This window comes from Salvelinus namaycush, chromosome 15 (genome assembly GCF_016432855.1).
Source record: "Salvelinus namaycush isolate Seneca chromosome 15, SaNama_1.0, whole genome shotgun sequence".
NCBI classification, from domain to species: domain Eukaryota; kingdom Metazoa; phylum Chordata; class Actinopteri; order Salmoniformes; family Salmonidae; genus Salvelinus; species Salvelinus namaycush.
The window spans coordinates 32,968,223-32,991,752 of record NC_052321.1 but is presented as its reverse complement, the minus strand read 5'-3'; the positions used below and the strand labels follow the sequence as shown (position 1 = coordinate 32,991,752).

At 43.8% G+C, this 23,530-nt stretch overlaps 1 protein-coding gene across 2 annotated transcripts; it reads right to left on the bottom strand.

Annotated features, from left to right (window-relative positions):
* Positions 1-1,599: 1,599 nt before the first annotated feature.
* arid4a (AT rich interactive domain 4A (RBP1-like)) lies at positions 1,600-22,967 on the bottom strand. 2 transcript variants are annotated; one of them, XM_039009792.1, is made up of 24 exons: positions 22,916-22,967; positions 21,898-21,947; positions 21,423-21,533; positions 20,114-20,179; positions 19,508-19,598; positions 19,248-19,327; positions 19,028-19,125; positions 18,373-18,505; positions 17,925-18,004; positions 17,644-17,720; positions 16,669-16,862; positions 13,775-13,847; positions 13,155-13,249; positions 12,671-12,768; positions 12,154-12,403; positions 11,568-11,839; positions 7,564-7,728; positions 7,048-7,316; positions 6,709-6,777; positions 4,984-6,399; positions 3,851-3,955; positions 3,522-3,713; positions 3,050-3,196; positions 1,600-2,735 (listed from the first exon to the last, which is right to left on the bottom strand). In XM_039009792.1, the coding sequence occupies exons 2-24, from the start codon at positions 21,901-21,903 to the stop codon at positions 2,635-2,637; spliced, it is 4,188 nt and encodes a 1,395-aa protein (XP_038865720.1). In that variant the 5' UTR covers positions 21,904-21,947; positions 22,916-22,967; the 3' UTR covers positions 1,600-2,634. The 2 variants fall into 2 exon arrangements, with proteins under 2 accessions (XP_038865720.1, XP_038865721.1); XM_039009793.1 differs by lacking the exons at positions 17,644-17,720; positions 17,925-18,004; positions 18,373-18,505; ... (5 more) ...; positions 21,898-21,947; positions 22,916-22,967 and adding an exon at positions 17,344-17,449.
* Between the last annotated feature and the right edge of the window lie 563 nt (positions 22,968-23,530).

The following is a 23,530-nucleotide window of genomic DNA, read 5'->3' as shown; positions in this document are numbered from 1 at the left end:
GGTTGAAGTTTATAAACCGGGTAGTTTGGGTTCTGGATGCCGATTAGTTTACACAGCATTTGTTGTGTATCAGACAATATACCATAGGTATGACTCAACCTTACTGTTTGATTTGTGCTGGGAACAAGTTTAAAATAATTAAGGCACCTCAGGGGTTTGTGGTATATGGCTAATATACCACAGTTGAGGGCTGCTTCCAGGCACTCCGCTTAGCATTTACACAGGCAGCCCAATAGGATCAGCTCTGATCGGTCAAGACTGACTAGTAGAAAAAAAGATGAGAATTAGACTGCCTGTGTAAATGCAGGCTAAAATCAAATTGATGCATCTCAGGTAATCCAAGCAAAATGTTTTTTTCCCAACCTGGCAAAACAAGATGAATACTGTTTGAATCTAGTGTAGGACGTATCGGTGTTTAACATACAGATATTTATCCAGAAAAAAAAAACTGTTTAGCAGAGGTGGCTGCAGGACAACCCCTGGAGACAGATTTGTCTCTCGTCAATGACCAGTATTGCACAAGGGAAATATTTAAGAACTTTTATTAGAAATGAAGAGGGCTCTGCTTATTTTACATAAAGATACAATGGCTTTGCTCAGGGAATCGTAATACCTTCATCTAGCAATCCCTAGATCAACTTCGATTTTAAGAAGTACATTTTTTCACAATGAAATCAAGTCAAACAAACATTTTAAAATGTTCTGAATGCTTCCATTCTCTTCTATGGGGTTCAATTCAGACTAATGCTGAAACTCACTGGTTCAGTATATACACTGTGTGCTAACATTTCTACCAACTTGACAGAAAAATAAAGGTTTTAATATACTGGTACAAAGAAGAGGTTAAAAATAATAAATCATTCTTTACAGTTTGTAAAATGTATTTTTCAAATACATGGTTATGTACAAAATAAACAAATCATAGGAAACCCCTGGGCTTAACATACATGCTTCTTATGCAACTTTTAATTGGTCAGAACTCATGTTGAAAATAAAATACAAGTACCAAGAAACAAAGTGAAGGCCACCAAATGATGGTGTTCCCAAAAAAACATCTAGGGAAAAACAAACATTAAGGGAAAGTAGTGGGCCCTATTGAAAATGGGGGAAACATACACTGAGTGTACAAAACATTAGGAACACCTGCTCTTTCCAGGTGAGTCCAGATGAACGCTATGATCCCTTATTGAGATCACTTCAAGGGAAGGAGACAGTTTTTTAAATAAGGATTTTTAAGCCTTAAAAATAGAGACATGGATTGTGTATGTGTGCCATTCAGAGGGTGAATGGGCAAGACAGAAAGAGTTAAGTGCCTTTGAACGGGGTATGGTAGTGTGTGTCAAGAACTGCAACGCTGCTGGGTTTTTCACGCTCAGTTTCCTGGGCAAAAGGGGGTGCAACTCAACATTAGGAAGGTGTTCCTAATGTTTTGTACACAGTGTATATACTGCATAGTAGCTCCCCAATTGAAACACAGTCAAAGCCTGCTTTTAGATGAGCACATTACATTATTTCGATATACTTTCCCATTGTCCAAACTGTGGAAGGTTCATGTATCTATATTGTAAAAAATACAAAAGTCTCCACTAACAGAATAAATATATTTAACAAAGCAAACTATGACTTTATTTTACACTTTCAGTTCGAGAAATCTTTCATTAAATAACTTCACTGCTGTGATATATATAGTTTTGAAATTTTCCATACTAAAATAAAAACTCTGCAATTACATATAAAACGGCAAAATACACTCGCAAAGGAAATTAGTCCACTGAAATCATTCTCTTGTTCCACTGTAAACCTTTTTCTTATTTTTTAAATTACTTTTCTTAAAAAGAACTAAAAAATAGTTTGCATAATTCATCTGTGCTGACACTCCAATAGTGGAAGACAACAGCTGCAGTTTTCAGTAAACTACATTCCCTTTCACAATTGAATTTCACACTTTTCCAAAATAGGGCACTCTGCTGTAACACTAGTACTTTGGCAGTTCTGATGGTGCAAGCGAACATAATTTACCTTCTTGCAAACCATGTCCAGCTGGTTAAGTGACCATTATTAACATAGGTAGGAACCCTTTACATTGTAGGTTACATACATTGCATTTGTCTGGTTCTGTCTGGGACATTATTGATTCATTACTGCATCCAGATTGGTCCCGTTTGGGGAACCAGAGGAGGTTATATGTTTCTGTGGTTCTGACAGAGCGGGAGGAGAAAAGTGCCATGGACTGTTCAAGGATGGAGTCTGACGGGGTCTCTCGGGTTTGTAGTTTCCTTTACATTCAACTCACATGGAATCCATTTCCTGACGACTGCTATAGGTGGACTAAAATGACTACGAGGCAGGAAAGTGGTGGACGGGATACGGTAGAAAGGATAAGGGGTGAAAGGAGACCGAGGGGGGCAGTCGAGTGCTTTAGGCCGCTTGCTCCTATGTGTCAGTACGCGAGTGCCACCCCTATGCCATATATAGTAGACTACTTTTGACCAGGGTCTCTGGTCAAAATATATTCTCTATATAGGGAATAGGGTGCCATTTCAGATGTACCCTGTGTCTCCAGGGAGGCAGCGGGATGCTGGGCTGGCAGGCAGAGATGGGTAAGGTGATCGCCATGGGGGAGGAGGCGTGTCATCACCTACACTCGACAGCCACAGTGTTCTGAGTGGGCGAGGCAGAGGGGCTCATCCCAGTGTCCGACGAGCCGGACGACGTTGACGCTGTGGTGTGGGACACTGGGAAGGAGGAGAGACCAGGTTAGACAGCTGTATCAGTCTTTCATACTCTACAAATTATTGTGGTGAGCAAAGAGACCATGGAAACAAAGCAAAACATTACAATGAAAGCAACAGACAGTACTAGGAGAGGGAGGACAAGGGTCGACAGCTGTATGTGTGCCAAAAACACACTAAGGAAATATTCCAAGTAAAGCATTACAATACAAAGCTATTCAAGCAGTTTGCTCTGGAACATGACTGAGGACTAGAAGAACATTGAGTCTTCAGCGAAATCAGAGTTGACAGGAGGAACGGAGGAAAAGCCATATTACCTTCTCTTTCCTTCTTCTTTAACCTCTTTCGCCTCCTGTCTATGGAGGCCACTTCAGACTTGAGTGACATGTAATACTTCCTTATATCCTGTAGTTTGTCTTGTAAGAAGGATATCCTCTCAGCACTTGTCATGCTGTCCAGTTCATCTGCTCAGAGACGCACAAAAGTTCTTATTGTAAAAGGTCAGAACAAATAAAAACAAACACACTTTGACCATTCAGCTATAACGCTATGCATGCTTTCAAAACCAATTCATTTAGAACACTGAATACAATATTGCATTTAAGAATATTCACAAAATTAAGGCTAAAATCCAAACTCCTAGGGCCAGTTTCCCAGACACAGATTAAGCCTAGTCATAATAGTTTTTTTAGTCCAGCACTAGGCTTAGTCTGTCTGGGAAACCGGCCCCTGTTGTTATTCCTCATCCTTAACACCTGAGATAAGGGATAAGTGGTTAGTTCTACTTACTGAGCTGGAAGGTCCACTTGTACGTGCGAGGGGAGGGGAAGGAGGACTGCTTGTCTTTGTGCTTGTATTTCTCTAGCTCCTTACTGTTGGGAGAGAGCAGCTTCTGGCTTCCTTTAGACCTGGAGTGTTGCACTGGAGTCATCTTACTAGAGGTGTCCATGACAGCCAGGTCCTCACTGTCACTGCTGTGCCCTGTGGTCACACACATTTTAAATACTTTATTTGAAGCCACAAATCACATTACTGCCAAGAAGGATTCAAACATTTACATGTTTTTTGGGGGGCGAGTTGACAGCCTGCCATTAATGGAATTGAACAATGAAACGTACCTGCTCCGTTCTTATCAATTTTGGATGTTGTGCTTGGCCGTTTCTGGTTTCGCTTCTGCTTCTTTGCAGAAGAACTCATATGGCAGTCCATCAACCTTTTCTGACCTGATCGTGAAAGGGAGAATATTGAGAATTTTTATTTCAGAGGGCCAAATCACTGCATTTCTCACAAAATGCCCATTAACAGGTCTATCATAATCAAGGTTGTTTTTTGTTTTGTTTTTTACAAATACCTAAACACAACAATGCTGTAACGTTAGGAGATACGCATTCATCAAATTATTTGCCACAGATATAAAGCACACCGCAAGTCATCTTCACCATGTTGGAAAAATGGCAGAGAAAGGCAAGCGAGTTGTGACAGCAGCGAACAGCCTGCTCTGCCCCAAGTCAGTACAGTACCGAGTCTACTGCTGCCTGGCTGTGCTTTGGAAGCATGCTGAAGTATGGACTGACTGCTGGGAGTATGTCTACAACTTCATCAGCAAGCTGTCAAACTATCATAAATACACGCCGTTTGTCAGTATAGTGCCCAACAGCCATAGTTATCCAGCTAAAATTCCATCCCTGTGTCAGTGAAGCTAACAAGCAGAAGTCAGGTTATAACCTAAATCAGCTGATGAAATCACTGGCGACCGATATAAATTGCACATTTTGGGCAGGAATAGGAGATGTCATTTTGTTTTTTATAACTTTCTCACTGTCTATCAGTATATGCGTCTGTCTGCCCCAGTTTCACAGCGAGTGAGTCATGCACAAGACAGGTCGAAGGACACAATTCTCGCAAATAGATTTTTTGGATATTGGTAAGCGGCAGTTTGGACGTTGAGTGCGCATCGTCTCAATGCTCATTGCAGACTCGAGTGGTCGCTATCAAACAACAGTAAGTGGCCACTCGATAAGAGGGCTTAGGAGTCAAGTGTTGGGTTTGAGATTCAGCCTATGACTGCGGTAGATAGAACTTCATTGTGACCATACGAAATAGGACAATATTCTTCATTCTGAAATTATGATTTAAATCGTTTTAACAAAAAAAAAAATATGGCAATTTCAATGTTAAGAAAAATGTGCCCTTTGTCACGTCCCTAAGATAGCCTATTCTATGCCATTGTATTTGTCTTTGTATGACCCACCTCTGTCCTTGGTGTCCCTCTCCTGTAGTGACATGCTGGAGTTGCTGGAGCTGGTGCTAGCTTCAAAGCAGTTTGAGTTGGCCGACTCGTTATCACCAAGCCCCTCCTGAGACTCCCCGGCTACACTGTCCACCTCGATGGGGACGTCGCTCTCACTCTTGGTGCTGTGGGACTCATCAGGGCTGGGGGCAGAGGTGGGGGAGCAGAGTGGAGGAGCAGCGCCCCCCGAGGACAGAGGAGGGTTGTTGTGGGTCTGGTGGGAGGAGGCATTGGACGGAGGGGGAGCATGGACCTTCCCTTGACTCATCATCATTAGGAGGTCTTCTGCTAAGGTCTTGTCCTTCTCATCCAGGTCGTCCAGATCCACCTCGTGACAGACCAGCGCCTCAGGGCCGATCTGGGGCATCACCTCCTCCTCGACCCCAGAGGCTAGCTGCTCCAACCTGGGTCGACCTCCTGCTACGCCTCCCTCTCCTAGACCTTGACACTGCACCTCCGGAGTGAGGGCAGGCATCTCTGTTTTAGCCTCGGGCTCTGTTTTACCCTTTGCTGGCGTCAGGCGCTCCTCGCCTCTCTGTCCCCCTGCCTCCAGCCTCCACTCTGGCGAGTCAGCGGGCCGCCTGGCGGGCGAATCAGCGGGCCGCCTGGCGGGCGAGTCAGCGGGCCGCCTGGCGGGCGAGTCAGCGGGCCGCCTGGCGGGCGAGTCCATCTTGGTCGTCTCTTCCCTCCTGTCCAGACGCACCTTCTTCTCCGGCGTCCTCTGCTCAGTGGCTTTACGCTTGACCACACCTCGCTCCTCCCTGCAGATCTCCTCCTCCGTGGCCGAGTCTGTGTCCGAGTCCATGGTGGGAAGGTCGGGGATGCTAGGAATGTGCTCAGCAGGGAGACAATGAAGGACCACCATGGGCTCATCCTGCCTGTTCAGGGGGCGCGGGCAGGGAGATGACTCGGTCTCAGTGTAGTTGGGAGTGGTGGTGGTGATGATGATGGTGGTTTTGGTGGGCGTTTCAGAGCCAGTGTCATTGTTGGTGTTCCTCTCTGGCTCGCGAACGTTACATCTACGTGCTGCTTTAGACCTGGGGGATTTCGGGGTAGGGGGGTCCTCCTCCTTGGTTCTGTCGGGTTCAGGGGTCATGGGGGGCACCTGGGGCTGCTCCTCAGCTTTCTCCGGCTCCCTCCTCTCAGGGAGCGTGTCCTCCTGCTGCTCCTTCTCCTGAGGGCTGCTGGGGGGCTGGTCCTGGGCTGCGACCTGGGCTGCAGCGGCGGCCGCTGCCTCTGCTCTTCCTCTCTCCACCCTCCGGTCCTCCTCCTCCTCCTGCTTACGGGCCGTGGCGGGGTCTGTCCTCTCCGCCCACGCAGGCTTCTTCTCAGGAGAATCCTCTGACTCACTGTCCTCTGACGAGTTCCCCGATTCTTCTACCAGAAGTAGAGAGGGGGGACATCAAGGGTTAGCTTGCATCCAAAAGTCCAGGCTTCAATCCTTAAAATAACAATTACTTCCCAAACACCAAGGGGCAGTTTCCCCATACAGATTAATTCTAGTCCTGGACTCAAAATCAATCTCCACTGAAAGGGCTTCATAGTCCAGGACTAAGTTTAATCGGTGTCTGGTAAAACCAGCCTTCCATGGCCAGAAACACCCTCTAATCATTCTTAGATGTGGACTATCATAGTTATCCTAATTAAACTAGTGACTATACTGCATCTAGAGGTATGTTGACCTACCATTGGAGGTAGAATCCCTGTCCGAGTCATACATCCCAGAGGTTCTTCTTGTGCGTCGGCGAGGGGTACCTGTTTACACAGACAGACAAATCAAATCAAGAGCTGTCACGATTCACTATTCTACATGACAGACAACGATCTCAGTTCTATATAATAATACATTTCGGTCTGAACATTGTATAAGATTACAGCCTGCTGAACGAGCCCCACGGTCTTACCCTCTCCATAATACTGATGATCGATGAGGAGGAGATGGGAGAAAAGGAAGCCAGGGTTCAAGAATCACCCATGGTGTCATGTTACATGCTGGTACCTAAGTACAGGTGTCGGGTCTCTTACCCTCTCCGTTGGGCAGGGCTGATACATCAGATTTGCTCTTGCTGCTGGAGCGCCCCTCACTGCTGGGGGTCTTGGAGACGCTGCGGTTGGCGCTGGCGGGGGTGGTTCTAAGAAGAGGGCGACCTCGCTTCAAGCCACACAGCTTCCCCTGCTTGTCGTCCTCCTTCTCGCATTCCTCTTTATTCTTCACTTTCTTTTTCTGTTTCTTTTTTGTTCCGCCCTTGTCGACAGGCCAGATTATCCGGTCTGCTTTGACCCACTCATCATACCTAGAGGGGAAATTAAGCCATTAACCCTATAGCTAGACCCACTCATTCATCTCTCAGATTATACACATACAATAAACATACTTGCACTAAGTAGCAAAATATTACATTGAAAGTCAAAGTCACTTCAAAAACAGATAAAGGTGGAAAAGTAATACTGAAAATACTGCCGTGATCAAGACAGCGAATCATAAAATCCCTATCATCTCTTTCAGGTGGGTGAGAATGGAAGCATGTGTCTGTGGGTTACCTGACGTTCCAGCCGTAGTAGTGAACCAGGTAGAGGACATCTCCTCCATCATCGTTCTCTGCCTTCTTGATGTTTGCCTCGTAGATCTTTTGGGTCTTCCCTCGACCGTACTTTACCTTCACCTTAGTCCCTGTTACTGAGTCTTCAGAGTCTTCGTCCTCACCCCTGTCCACACACACACACACGGTTAAAGGCTGTCCCCGAGAGCCTTCAAATCTTACGGTGCACATTCACAAAAATAAAGCTAGCTAACATCCAAAAGCAGGTTATTAAACACTGCCAATACTGTGGTGTATTCACTAGGAACCAAACTGGGAGGGATTAAACTGAACTTTTGTAACTTTGTTGCAAAAGGTTTTCAGCTGCATAACGTTCTGCTATAGTTTTCTACAACGTGCATTAATGAATGCAAACCTGCTTCAAACTTTGTTCAACATAAAATGGAGCAGCTGAGCTGACCTCTGTCCACAAAGATGCAAAATCCCAGGGTTCTGATGAAAAGGAGTAGAACACATTGCTTTACCCTGATAGTGCAACTAAGTAGCTTGGCGTATGCAGATATTGCTCCGCTATTTCCTGGTTGCTAAAACTCTTAGTTCACCTAATTTCAGTTTGTGACAAAATAAGCTAGTATAGTGTAGAGCAGGTATTCCCAAACTGGGGTACGTATGCAAAATAAAAATGTGATTCACGTTTGTTTTTTTGTTTTTTATAAAATGTTTTCCCCTTCACATTTTCAAACAGTCCATTTATATTTTCCAATGGGGCTATACATTTGGGTGAGTTTTGTTTTCTCCCCCCCTCGCCCGAGTAGCCTCGTTTCACTGCCAAAAATAAAATTAAACCATCTAGTGTTCAGCTAAACACAATATCAAATAAAGGTAGCCTAGTGAAATAATTAACATCCAATCACATTAACCTTTACTCTCTCATGGGAATTCCGCTAACGTTCCGTATGTAGCTAAACGTAGCTGCTGCTCATGTTGGTATCTGTACATATGGCGCAAAAGCCATGACAGGGGAGTGGTAACGCACGTGCAAGCAGTTGCTCCCGACGCTACTTGGGTACACTGCAGCATCCACCGAGAGGCTCTTGCTGCCAAGGGAATGCCTGACAGCTTGAAAGATGTTTTGGACACTACAGTGAAAATGGTTAACTTTGTTAAAGCAAGGCCCCTGAACTCTCGTGTATTTTCTGCACTATGCAATGATATGGGCAGCGACCATGTAAAGCTTTTACAACATACAGAAGTGCGCTGGTTATCAAGGGGCAAAGTATTGACATGTTTTGTTTTGTTTTTAATTGAGAGACAAGCTTAAAGTTCTTTACCGACCATAATTTTCACTTGTCTGACCACTTGCACGATGACGAGTTTCTCACAAGACTGGCGTATCTGAGTGATGTTTTTTCCCCTCGCCCTGAATGATCTGAATCTAGGATTACAGGGACTCTCCAACTATATTCAATGTGCGGGACAAAATTGAGGCTATGCTTTAAGAAGTTCGAGCTCCTCTCGGTCTGCATTAACAAGGACAACACACAGATCTTTCCATCATTGTATGATTTTTTGTGTGCAAATGAAATCTAGTTTACAGACAATGTCAAATGTGAAATAGCGATGCACCTGAGTGAGTTGGGTGCGCAATTACGCAGGTACTTTCCCAAAACGGATGACACAAACTGGATTCGTTATCCCTTTCATGCCCTGCCTCCAGCCCACTTACCGATATCTGAACAAGAGAGCCTCATCAAAATTGCAACAAGCGGTTCTGTGAAAATTTAATTTAATCCGAAGCTACTGACAGATTTCCGGATTGGGCTGCGCTCAGAGTATCCTGCCTTGGCAAATCGCACTGTTAAGACACTGATGCCCTTTGCAACCACGTACCTATGTGAGTGTGGATTCTCGGCCCTCACTAGCATGAAAACTAAATACAGGCATAGACTGTGTGGGAAATTATTTAAGAGACTCTCCAATACAACCAAACATTGCAGAGTTATGTGCATACTTTCAAGCACACCATTCTCATTAACCTGTGGTGAGTTATTCACAATTTGATGAACAAATAAGGTTTAATATGCAAGATGGTTAAATAAAGAGCAAAATTATTGATTATTATTATTTGTGCCCTGGTCCTATAAGAGCTCTTTGTCACTTCCCACGAGCAGGTTTGTGACAAAAAAACTCACTCATTCTTATGTTTAAATAATGTATTGTATAGTGTGTGTGTGGCAGGCTTACAATGATGGCAAAAAACAACATTTGGACTATAAAATGTTTTGGAAACCACTGGTGTAGCGAATCATTGTACCATCTAAACCGCTGTGAAATATATTTTTGCATAACAGAAAATATTTATTCAGCTGTGATGCTGGTGTACAAAACTGAAGATGCAAAAACAAAAAGACTTAAGTTGGCACCCCCCTCGGGTTCGTGCCTGGGGGAGATCGTCATGGGCTTAACTCGGCCTTGTCTCAGGGTAGTAGGTTGGCAAAGTGGGTGTGTTTTGCCCTGTCCGGGGGTATTGTCGGACAGGGCCACAGTGTCTCCTGACCCCTCCTGTCTCAGCCTCCAGTATTTATGCTGCAATAGTTTGTGTCTCGGGGGGCTAGGGTCAGTCTGTTATATCTGGAGTATTTCTCCTGTCTTATCCGGTGTCCTGTGTCAATTTAAGTATGCTCCCTCTCTCTCTCCCTGAGCCCTAGGACCATGCCTCAAGACTACCTGGCCTGATGACTCCTTGCTGTCCCTAGTCATGCTGCTGCTCCAGTTTCAACTGTTCTACCGGTGGCTATGGAACCCTGACCTGTTCACTGGACGTGCTACCTTGTCCCGGACCTGCTGTTTTTGACTCTCTCTCTACCGTACCTGCCTACCTAACTCTGAATGATCGGCTATGAAAAGCCAACTGACATTTACTCCTGAGGTGCTGACCAGTTGCACCCTCTATAACCACTGTGATTATTATTATCTGACCCTGCTGGTCATCTAAGAACGTTTGAACATCTTGGCCATGTTCTGTTATAATCTCCACCCAGCACAGTCAGAAGAGGACTGGCCCCCCTCAGAGCCTGGTTCCTCTCTAGGTTTCCTCCTAGGTTCTGGCCTTTCTAGGGAGTTTTTCCTAGCCACCGTGCTTCTACATCTGCATTGCTTGCTGTTTGGGGTTTTAGGCTGGGTTTCTGTACAGCACTTTGTGACATTGGCTGATGTAAGGGCATTATAAATAAATTTGATTGATGAAGCATAGAAATAGCACACAGAACAGGTCTACCGCTTCTTAGACTTGCTTTCAAGTAGAATGATAGAAATGTGAGTTATAGATCTATGTGAAATTGGTCAGGTCCCCCAAAAAGTTACATTGCCACTTTAAGGGATTTCTACAGACCCCCTTTCCGTGATCTAACAAAAGAGTCCTAAAAAATACCTTTGGGCTCACTGTAGAGCCATCCGAACAAGGCCCTCAAACTCAGCGACGAAGCTCTTCAGTCAGTACTTCAAGCACTACTCCAATTTCACATGATAGAAATGGGTCGTATTCATTAGTTCACACCGTAGCAAACCGTTTTACAACGAAAATGTGAGTTTCTTATTGGACAAATTCAGATAATCCCTCCACCTTTCGGTCAGTTTGCTTCCTAGTAAATATGACCATTAGCTCTGCACGTTACAGCAACAACAAAAATATCTGCAGCAATGCCATCCAATAGGAAACCAACCCTGAAACATGACATCACAAGACTTCAGCAAGTATGCGAAACCACACTTCGATTGTAATCACATTCCTCCTGTTTGTGTGTTACACAATTCATGGCATTCTAGTCAGTTCAATGGCCACACATCCTGACAAGTACAAAATAGAGGAACTTGAGAAGATTAACATTTGGCAGCTAATAGACTTGATGCCCTGAGGTGACATTCAATTATTACATCATCTTGAACATTCCATGAATTCGATCACCATTTATTTTACACTGATAGTTCATTAACATTCAACTGTACCTTTCTCCGACTCTCCTCTCGCTGTCTTCCTCATCCTCCAACTCCTCCTCCTCTTCGTCCTCAGACTCTTTATCGGACTCCTCCAGGCGTCGGCTACGTCTGTTCCCCGGGGTGTCCCCTCCATCTGACCTGCTGTCGTCTCTCGGACCTCCAGTCTCCTCTCCGCTGGTCTTCCCCACACCACTCTGCTCCTCCTTCTCTTTGATCTTCTCCAGCTTTGAGGGCTCCTTCACCTCAGCTTTGACCGGGGTCACAGTGCACCGTCTCCTCCCCTGAGATAAAGAAGAAAGTAAAGTGATTAGCGTCTGTGGAGGAGGAACCCTAGGCTGCCTGCAGCAAAACTACCTACAGCTCCGTCTCAAATGTATTTCCTCGCATCCTCCCCCGGCTCCTTCTCAAAACGCATTGAAAGAAGATCCGAGGGAAGGAACAGTAGAAAGCCATCTCAATGAAAGAGAACCTACCCTGGTCACGCTGACTGACCATGAAACTGAACAGGATTTCAATCTAACAGAGTCCAAAATTGAATTGTCTTCAGTGTCATGTACAAATTACGACAAAAAAACTAAATACAACTCTTACTAACCCTAGGAGAGGAGACATCTTTGTCGCTCTCGCTCCCCGACTCTGCCTCCTCCTGGGCAGGCTTGTCCTCCATGGCCGCAGCAGACTCAGTTTTGACGGATGGTGTTGGGCCCTGGCACTCCTTCACCTCAGGGATCTGGGCAGCCTTCTCTTCTGTCTGGGACTGGGAAGCTGGCAGATCCTCGCTGTGGTGGATGGTCCTGAAGACGATGCAGGCTGAGCGACAGTACTCCTCGAAGCCATACAGGTACCTACACACACACACACAATGTATTAGCACTCCCTCAAGCACAGTAGACATCACTCACAACACTTAGAAACAATCTTGGTGCATAAAAACACAAATCAATGAAATCTATTTATAAAGCCTTTTTTACAGCAACATATTTCACAAGTGCTTTACAGTAATCTGGCCTAAAATACAGTTTGAAGAACAGAAAATGACTCAACAGCTTCAAAAGAAAGAACCATATGGTAAAGAGCGTTAGTAAGTCTGAATGAAGTGATCAAACACCTACTTTCTATAGGCAGTCTTCACATTGTAGGAGGCAGCAGAGTTTAGGACGGGAATGCCAAGGTCTATGTAGATTTGTTTCCACACAGATCCACTTTCAATCTGCAAAAAAACACCATCACAATAACCATTCATGTAGGCTACGCTACATCAAGAATATATTCAACAAAAGAAACAGAGGTACTGAGACAAAACGCTACCAACATCACTTGATCGAGCGAGTCCAAATTGTTAAGTCGTTTTTGCAGGCCTGTTTTCTTTGCCCTCATAGCAGCCGATGTGCAAAACACCAGCCAGACAGACACCCCTTGATAGTCCACTAAAAAGCTACACGCTGCAATTTTGCTTACAGAGGTGCAGGAGAGTCAAGGCAAAGCTGGAGAGAACAGGTTGTTCACATTAGACGAGACCAGACAGTCTGCCTGCCGCTGCAGTGAAGAGGACTCCGAAGAGGGAGGGAGAGCAAGCTGTAGAGATGATACACTCACTTTGTCACAGCCCCCCTGGTGGTAGACTAGCCTGAAGAGCTTGAAGAGGTTCAGATCCTTGTAGCCGAGCACAGGAGGCTTGTTAATTGGCGTCCCTGAAGAGGAAAGGATGAGAAGAGCAGAGTGACGTTACACAGAGGAAAAGTAGCCCATTTTAGGGCATTGAAAAATCACAGGAGGATCCTTTTTATTTCATGGGTTGTCATTGAATGAGTGATTAGAATGTATTGTGTTACAAAGACCTACAGTGAAATCAAATGAAAGATGGATGGGGAATTCAGAGCCAGGCCAGGTAGTGTGTGCGTGCAGTAAAAGTCATATGAAAGATCGCCAATTATTTCCCATTCTTCTCCCTGACGTGTGCACTTATTCACTCTCTCAAGGATGTAAAAGCACTGGATTGGTGTGGAGTATTCCACCATATTTCTTACATCAATCCAATGGTTTCAAACTCTTGTGGGTTAGTGAGTGAGGTAATGCACAATTCAGGGCTGCATCCCAAAATGGTACCCTATTCCCTATATAGTCCCTGGTCAAAAGTAGGGCACTATATAGGGAATAGGATGCCATTTGGGACGTAGACAGGCTAGAAGATAAATGGGACAGGGCTGAAGGCTCACCTCGATCCTCCATGAACTTATACAGCTGCTGCAGGAAGTGATCCCTCTCCTCTGGGTCCGCCTCATCCTCAGGCTGCAGGAAACATACACCTTGGTTATATATGCAAATTAGACATGAACTGACAATTATCCTTCATTGAGTGTGCTGCTAATTTGACACGGTCTCGACAAACACACTTGAGTCAAAATATCAATGCAACTAACCTGGTAAAAAGGTTACTTAAAAAAAATAAATCATAAAGACAAAAACCATCGTCTCTACTGACTAGTCCAGCAGAGTACACAAGGTGACATGCAAGCCATCAGTCTTGACATAACTAATACATTCCCGTAGCGGTAGCAATGCTACTAGAGCAGAGGAAGATTTAATGTATGCCAAGGCCAGTAGTCAGTCAGGTGCTGAGATTATTTTGAGCTCATGCTTTGCCTCTTAAGTCGTTGCACATTCTGTTACTTGGGCAAAACAACTTAGTGTAGGTTAAATTCAAGGACAGATTTAATGGTTAAATATATTTAACACTCACTCACTTAAATGGGTAATCCGATAGCCAAGAGAAACATGTCATCATAACTTCCGATGAGTTTGCGAAACCATTCTCAGAGAATCATATTGTACGGTGTGTTACCTATTCACAGCATCCAGGGCCATAGATATGCCTTCAGAAAGTATTCAGACCCCTGGACTCTCTCCACATTTTGTTACGTTACAGACTTAATCTTAAATGAAAAAAAAAATATTCAAAAGTCCTAAGAAATCTACACACAATACCCCTTAATTACAAAGGGAAAACAGGTTTTTCGAAATTTTTGCAAAAACCAAGCCATGAGGTCGAAGGAATTGTCCGTAGAGCACCGAGACAGGATTGTGTCGAGGCTCAGATCTAGGGATGGGTACCAAAATATTTCTGCAGCATTGAAGGTTCCCGAAAACACAGTGGCCTCCATCATTCGTAAATGGAAGAAGTTTGGAACCACCAAGACTCTTCCTAGAGCTGGCCGCCCCGCCAAACTGAGCAATTGTGGGAGAAGAGCCGTGGTCGGTATGTGACCAAGAACCCGATGGTCACTGACAGAGCTCCAGAGTTTGTCTGTGGAGATCCTTCCAGAAGGACAACCATCTCTGCAGCACTCCACCAATCAGGCCTTTATGTTGGAGTCGCCAGACGGAATCCACTCCTCAGTATAAGGCACATGACAGCCCATTTGGAGTTTGCCAAAAGGTACCCAAGGAATCTGACCATGAGAAACAAGATTCTCTGGTCTGAATGCCAAGCGTCACATCTGGAGGTAACCTGGCACCATCCCTACGGTGAAGCATGGTGGTGTCAGCATCATGCTGTGGGGATGGTTTTCAGTGGCAGGGACTGGGAGACTAGTCAGGATCGAGGCAAAGATGAACGGAGCAAAGTACAAAGAGATCCTTGATGAAAACCTGCTCCAGAGTGCTCAGGACATCAGACTGGGCCAAAGGTTCACCTTCCAACAGGACAACGACCCTGCGCACACAGCCAAGACAATGCAGGAGTGGTTTCAGGACAAGTCTCTGAATGTCCTTGAGTGGCCCAGCCAGAGCCCGGACTTGAACCCGACCGAACATCTCTGGAGAGACCTGAAAATAGCTGTGCAGCGACACTCCCCATCAACCTTACAGAGCTTGAGACGATCTGCAGAGAAGAATGGGAGGAACTCCCCAAATACAGATGTGCCAAGCTTGTAGCGTCATACCCAAGAAGACTCGAGGCTGTAATCGCTGACACAGGTGCTTCAACAAAGTACTGAGTAAAGGGTCTGAATACTTATGTAAATGTGATATTTTCGTTTTTTTAATTTCTAAAAAAAACGTTTTTACCTTGTCATTATGGGGTATTGTGTGTAGATTGATGAGGGAAAAATTATAATCCATACAAAATGTGGAAAAAGTCAAGAGGTCTGAATGCACTGTACAAATATTACTAAACAGATACTGTCACTGTACACTGAAGTCTAAAATGGAGGAACTAGAAAGAAAAATCAACAATGTCCATGCCATTGTAATCTATGTAGGCTGTGATATGTAATGTGTGAATTATACCTTGACTGCCAAGTGCCCCAGACACAAGCAAATACACAGTGAAGTGAACCAATTTCACTCATGAGAAGCAAAGCCTTTATGACAAGCAGCAGAGGTAGAAAGAACTCGAGTCAGGAGCCTCCACTGGCCCTCAGCCAATCCCCACAGCCCCTCTCTAAAACGATAGGAAGTAGCTGCCAGTTGCTATGGGAACAGTGTCTGAAACCACACGAATGGCCATTTGTCCCAAACTCTGGGAGCAGAAAGAACCATTGTTGTTCGAGGAAGGGGCTTTCCCACACACTGGGACTAAGTCCCAAATGGCACCCTATTCCCTATGGGCCCTGGTCAAAAATAGTACACTAAGAGGGAATAGGGTGTCATTTGGGACGCAATCAGGGTCTATTGGGAGTCTGGCTCAATCAAGGTGGCTCAGTAGCCACAAGATGTCAGAAAGGGAATGCAATGAATGCATGGTGCCAAGTCAACTTCATTCTCAGAGCAGGTGAGGTCACTACAATAGACAGCTGGGTTTACATTACTGAGAGCCGGCCCTCAGATAAAGCTTATCACGACAAAATTAATATGCAGCAAAGAGAGTGATAACTTCCTTTCTCTCTCCATAAATGAGTAGCTATTCAAGCAGGTTGTAGTGGTCATTGTTAGTAGAGTATAACACAGGTCAGTAAACAGTCAAAACACTGGATAAGCTACTGCCTTGTCAAAACTGATAGGACTTCATTTATGAATATAAAAAGGCTATGGCCTAATCAGCATCTAAAAGGAAAGTGACTTACTTGTAGTCTTAAAATAACACGCCAGACTAAAACAGTGTTCTTCTTACCTCATCATTGGCATCTTCCTTTCCCTCCTCCTCCTTCTCCTCCTCCTCCTCATCATCATCATCATCGTCGTCACTCTCCTTTCCTTCTGTGTCCTCCTCGTCACTGCTGGAGGATTCTAAAATCTCACTCATGTCCATCTTCCAACTGTCAGGAACTACCTTGGTCTTGAGGAAATGCACTGCCTCATCCAACCCTGAGAGTAGCCAGAAAAAGGGTACTTTCACACATAGTTCATATCAGACTTAGACTTAGATTATGTTACATTGTTGTTGTCGACGTCCCCCCACCCAAATCTGGTCCAGTTGGTTTCACATTGCTAAATGTCCAAACAAAACCCCGAGTTCATGCAAGTCATTTGTTTCTTGGGGAAAAAGTATCAAGTTCAATCCGTCTATGATTACCAAGAAGCATAACTTGTCGCAAACTTCATATTACTTTCGCTTTGGTCTTTCAACAAAATTCGGAAGGGAACAGCCACAATAGCCGCTCTAACTGGGATGTGAATAGCCTATATCCCCGGTATAGCCTGGATGCGATCACAAAATGCGCTGCTACTCACAGAATGTTTCAGAGATAAAGTAATGGTACTACGTGCATTTTATCAAATGCACGCAGTCAAACAACCAATAATACTCCTTGGGTATTTTCCTGTTTGGTTCGGACTGCGTTCTCACCTGCAGCGAACCGCACCACGGTAAGAATGGAATCGGACTGAGACCACCCTTTTTGAGCGAACCACGGTGAGTTGTTTAGTGCGCATAGTGTTCACACCAGTCCAAACGAACCGAACTAAGGGTGGGAAATGCGCCAGAGTTCGGAAAAACCGCTCCGAACCAATTTGGTGAAAGCCCCCTAAGTAAAGAGTTAGGCCTACAGGTCAATTTCATCTCAATTCAGTTGAAATAAACATACCATTCATTTTTTGAACTTACTGGAATTGTAAGTGTTGAGCTCCCTAGTTGAGCCATCCTTACCTTTCCTCGGTGAGAACTCAGGGTTAGAGATGCTGTCCATGTTCACTTCATGGATCTCCTTTCTTGCCACAGTGTGACTGAAAAACAACAAACATCTAAATGTGCATTCAGATTTATTTTTATTTTTAAGTACCAATTCTAAGAAGACTGCAACAGCAATTTACATTATACATGTGTATTTACATTGCATGGCAGGGCAAACATATACCAAGACATGTTTGTAAATGAACTGGGAATTCTTTAAAACTGTATGATGTAAAAGCAGGATGCACAACGCTTACAATTTGGAGTCTGCAAATGATCTGACTAAACATTGGTCTTTCTTGACTGTCAAGTCATCATTGCAGCTGGGTGATATCACCTAGACAGAACAAATAAAGAACAGTTAGGAACAATCATACAACAAGGGCCAAAGGTCTAGGGGGGTTTTTGACCATTTGCTTTCAGTTTCACAAGGAGTTATTTTTCAGGTGGTTGTATGAACAGAACTAACATCTCCATGACACTTCTCAATTAGCAGGTAGGACAAGTGTAGCTGAATGTGAAAGATTGAAACTTCCCTGATCTGCACAACTCTAACTTGTCAATGGCTGCTAAGATCTAGGGACATTTAATTATACCATACATATTGAGAGCAAGAGAGAAAGTGAAAGAGAGCAGGACAGAAAGTGAAAGAGCGCAGAGAAAAAAACACTGTGTGTAACTGGGGCTGTGCAGGTTGTGACTCACCAGGGCCAGGTACCAGGATGTCCGCTCTGTCCCAGTCTGAACACTGGCCACTTTACCCATCAGGTCATCGTTTAGCCTCCTCCTGTCCTCATTGTCACCTTCACTGGAAGACGACTCCTTGTCATCGTCCGCACTGAGGAGTTGAACAACAGGACTCCCCATCAGAACAGAATTGTTACAGGTCAGAAGCTATAGTCCGTCTCCGTCAAAACCTTTAGTCTCAGTCAAAAGCTTCTACAGAGCTTTATAGTAGCTCAACGCTGTATCAATCACAAAGGCCTATATGGGCCTATATATCTTGCTATGTTGTTGTATATAAATGACCATGTCTGAATGTATGCAGGCAGAGCATTTCAAGAAGCATGTTTGCTATAGATTAAAATGATACTGGTAAATGTAAGAGGTAATGCTTGTTAAGTCATAAGACTGTATCTAAAGCAAAGAACGGTGTGGTTCCCTATAGCCAAAAGTAAAAGAACGGTGTGGTTCCCTATAGCCAAAAGTAAAAGAACGGTGTGGTTCCCTATAGCCAAAAGTAAAAGAACGGTGTGGTTCCCTATAGCCAAAAGTAAAAGAACGGTGTGGTTCCCTATAGCCAAAAGTAAAAGAACGGTGTGGTTCCCTATAGCCAAAAGTAAAAGAACGGTCAACTTACTGAGCCTGAGATGACCTCCTCCCTCCGCGGTTTCCCTTCTTCCCGATGACGGGGGTGCCAAAGTGCTCTGGGTTGGTTAGGGGCAGTTGGTCCAACGTCTAGATGTGAGGGATAGGTGAAAGGAGGGGGCTTAATCAATGTGTTAACGTGTAACATAACGGAAAGGCCAGCAAATCAAATGGCTAAGAAAAGAGTCAGGTCAGAATACTAGTCCCTTTACCTCGCTCTCAGCAAAATGTCTTTCTCCCTTCAGACACAGTGACGTCCTGCGGAGTGTCTTCTCATCCCCATCGTCAAACACTGGAACACATGAAAAAAAGTCACACCAAAATATGAGACTTCCTAAGGACTTTATAAAGACAAATAGTTATTAACCATTAGGCAAGTTGAGAAAAAGGGGGAAATGCAACCAACAGACAGCTACCCATTAACTGAAGAGCAGGTATTGTATATTAGTTTGGGTGTTGTTGCTGTACTTGCCCACTGTGTACCAACTGGCGTCTGTGAGTTTGTTGATGGTTGCCTCACTGCAGATCCCCTCTGCACTCTTCACCTCCACTGTGGAGCCCACCTGCAAAAGGAAACAAAGGGATGAGACTGAGACACCTCATACATTCTGCTCTTTTACTCCCATTTCAACAAGAACTCAAAACTGCAAAAGTTAAGAGACTTCCCCTAAATAAAGAACAATGTGCCTGAGCAGAGTGAAAGCCTATCACATATGTTCAAACAATGAAAAGGGAACCACACAGGGCTTCGAAAACATCAGGAAAGAAAAACTGAGGCCATTTTCAACCATTGATGCTTACAGTTGTTACAGGTGATCAGTGTGCTTTGCCAGAGCATTAGTCACATGACCATTAGGCAATATACATAAGCTTTACGTCAACAATACCCAATATGTACCAACTGTCTCTGTTCTATATACTCCTGTCACAAGCACAGCACCATTGTTGTATCCGACAGATCAGATCTTAGAATTATGTGATTAACAGATTATTTATTCTGAGAACCAAAAGGACACTAACTAATATTTTCTTTATCTTCCTGTGACGAGTTTGGCGGTGCCAGTTAGTTCCAACTTACCCTTAACGGTCCTTTCACTTGATCATCTTGAACAACTTGCGAGGTGGTGTCTCCTTTGACCATCACCTAGGGAGAGAGACAAAGAATTAGAATGAATGAGATAAGAAGTTCAGTCAAGGTGAAATAATTCAGTTGTGTAACAGACAAAACTCTTCCCTTCCTGACCTGTCCCCAAGGGACTTTAGATTAACTCCTGTATTCAGGGGCTACACGTGGCAGTGCTGGAAGACAATGATACGGTAGTAGGTTTGTGCTTATAGTATAACCAGGGAATGGTGCCTTCACTTGCAAACTCAGTTTCCTCATTGTTCACATCAGTTATTTATTTAACTAGACAAGTCAGTTAAGAACAAATTCTTATTTCAAATGACGGCCTACGTTTAATGTGGAGAGAGTTCAATGGGGCTACATACCATGTCCCATGAAACAATCAGTCAAGGGAACTCTGACCTTGTGACAATTATAATGGAAGTGGCAAAGCAAAGGAGAATAATGGAGAATACAGAAGGTCAGGTCACAATGTTGCTACCTGGTGATTGGTGGGGGATCATCTGGTCTTTAAACAATAACCATCATCAACTAGAAGCAGGTTCACCAGTTCACTAACTCCACATTTTCACAATGGGTTTTGAATACAAAAAACTTAAATTCCTAGTCCTATCCATAGCTCAAAAACATACAAAACAAGACTTGGCTAATCCAATGTCCAAGCATTATCAGTCCCTATTTAATGTACATTCATGTGTATTACCATATGTTAAAGCCAACAGATTAGGTTAGTAATTGAATACAAACTACCTGCTGCTTAACAGCAGAATATCAAAACATCGCCTGTGTTTATTGTTGTGTTATGATTATGTCATGACTAAATTAACTTTTTTTGGAGTGTGTACCTGGTACTATGTAGGCTGTTACAGACTGCCTAATGCTTTATAAAACAAACTGAGGAAAACTGTTCATAGAACAAGTCTCTACTTGAAAGATGCCACTGGCAGACACTAATATCTAGATACGAGAGAAGGGGGGGGGGGGGGTTCTTTTGCAGCAAAACTGTCACCCGAAACTGGACAATCAGCTTGTCTATATAAACATATTGTTATAATATGTGGACATCAACATTTGCTGACATAATGGACCATTCCACTTACTACCTTGTTTGATTACAGTGTCATTGTCCCAAATGACACACTACCTATATAATGCACTACTTTTGACCATAACCTTATGGGTTCTGGTCAGAAGTAGTGCACTATAAAAAAGGTAATAGGCTGCCATTTGGGTTGGAGCCATTGTTGTGTGGTGCTCTTACCTTAACCTTCACCATCCGTTTAACAGTCTTGATTTTTGCCTCACAGAAGGCACCTCTGTATTTGGCACTGACCTCCGTCCCCACGGTCAGGTAGGCAGGCTCGTTTGCTGCCTGTGAGAAAAACAGACGCGCCATAACATGCATCATTGTACTTACTTCGGAACAAAACAGTTTGGCCACTATTAAATGAAATGTCCATGAAGCATGAACTTGTAACACCCATCATATGCCACATAAACGTGAAGTTGCATTTTTCATCTAAATATATTGTTCAGGAAGAGGTGATGGTGATGTCTAGATTAAAACGTGACAACATTTAAATTAATTGTGAAACATTATTAGCCTGACATTCTGACACATTCAAGTTGACATGTTGTTGCCAACCATATACAGTTGACCCTGTCTCTTTGCAAGCTAAGTGAAAGAGGCGTCGGCTTCACTCCTGTTTTCAACTGAGGTTAGTCAAGTGACTTACCTTCATCGTAGAGACTATTTGAGGGAGTCCAGCTCGATTGGTTTTGATTGCTGTAAAACAATATAGTAATGGCAGATTATTAAAGACGTGTCAGAATAGCTATAAACTGGGACAAATTAATAAATATACTAGCTAACAAACTAGCTAGCTACTTAACGCATTCTTTTCAAGCTCGATGCAGCCGCCCCCTCCCTCCAGATGTACAAAAATGTGTAGCTAGCTAGTTTTCACTGTATGCTGATTGTTAAAATAGACCTCAAATAATTAGTCGAAAGCTTTTTAAAAAGAGGACGTTACACATAGACAAGAAGAATAATGCGTGTTTCTTCCCGCTTGCCTCGCAATCTGACTGTGTGTGTCACGTCGCCATCATAGCTCGCCGTGCTGCACCATGTCAGGCTGGGGGTTCATTCCAAACTGCTTGAAATAACGTTACAAAGAACATCTCTGTCTCTAAAATGTGTGCCACACAGTCATCTTAAACAAGGTTGTTTCAGTAAAACAGAAAATATAAAAATATCGTCAGTCTTTGTGAAAATAAGGAAAGACAGAATATTTCTCTCCACTCGTGAGCTAAATTTAGCTACCTAGCTAGCTAACTTCACCATACTAAGGTTAGCTAGCTAAGAACAGTTTATCGATATGGCGATTTAAACAGCCTTGCTAGTCATTGAGTTTGTCAGCTAGCTAGTTCCGGCATAACATTTCAAACGGTGGTTCTCTTTCGGATAAACGAGAAGCAGGTAGTTCACGACGATAAAACAAAAAGTATCAGGACAACAATTATTTATTTATTATACAGTTTCACAAAAGGCGCATACATTTCTTCACTGCAAAAACAAGCCGACTGGTCACTGCCATTCAATTCCTTACGGTCTAATCTTGCAAGACAAAATAAAGAGACATTGAGCTAAGTGTCGTCCGCATTTAACAAAACGGGTGTCACCTTGATCTAAATAGCTTGAACTGTTTGTAATTCATTTTAGAGGAATATTGGCTAATATTTTTTTATACTTACTGCAACGACCCGACTGCTCACCACTTGCTTGAGTTGCAAAGCAATACACGAAGAATAAGCTTGATCCGAAGCTGTGTTTCTCTAAATCAGATTGGCTGCCATGACAGTGGTGGTCAAATCGCAGAAATGTGATTGGTCAACACATGCTTCAAATGCTATAGGACATAACTAATCTCTATTGCTGGTTGGTAGAGATGAAATCGGCTCTTTGAGGGAAAAGTTGCCATTGGTCCTCATATACTTGGCTTTTTTATCCTCCAGAACACCCCACTATGGAAATATGATTGGCTTTACTTATCTAAATCCAAGCCTTTCACTGGTTAGACATATTTAACAATGGACCGCCTATTTTCGACACTGGCTGGAAGCTTCCTTGTCACTCCTAAGGATGGAAATGGACTGTTTGTGAAAACACGTGCCATTTCTACACACTCGTTGGATGGTTCTGGCCGTGACTCGTATTTGAACTAAGGAGTTACTAGCTATGTAGTAGTGTGCTGGGGATAGAATGCGATACGAGTTAAATACACAAGATCGATTTGTTTGTGGTGGAGGGCAATGGCGCGGTGTACATGTTTGTAGGACGTCAGCGGGCAAGTTGGTTTACGTAACCGG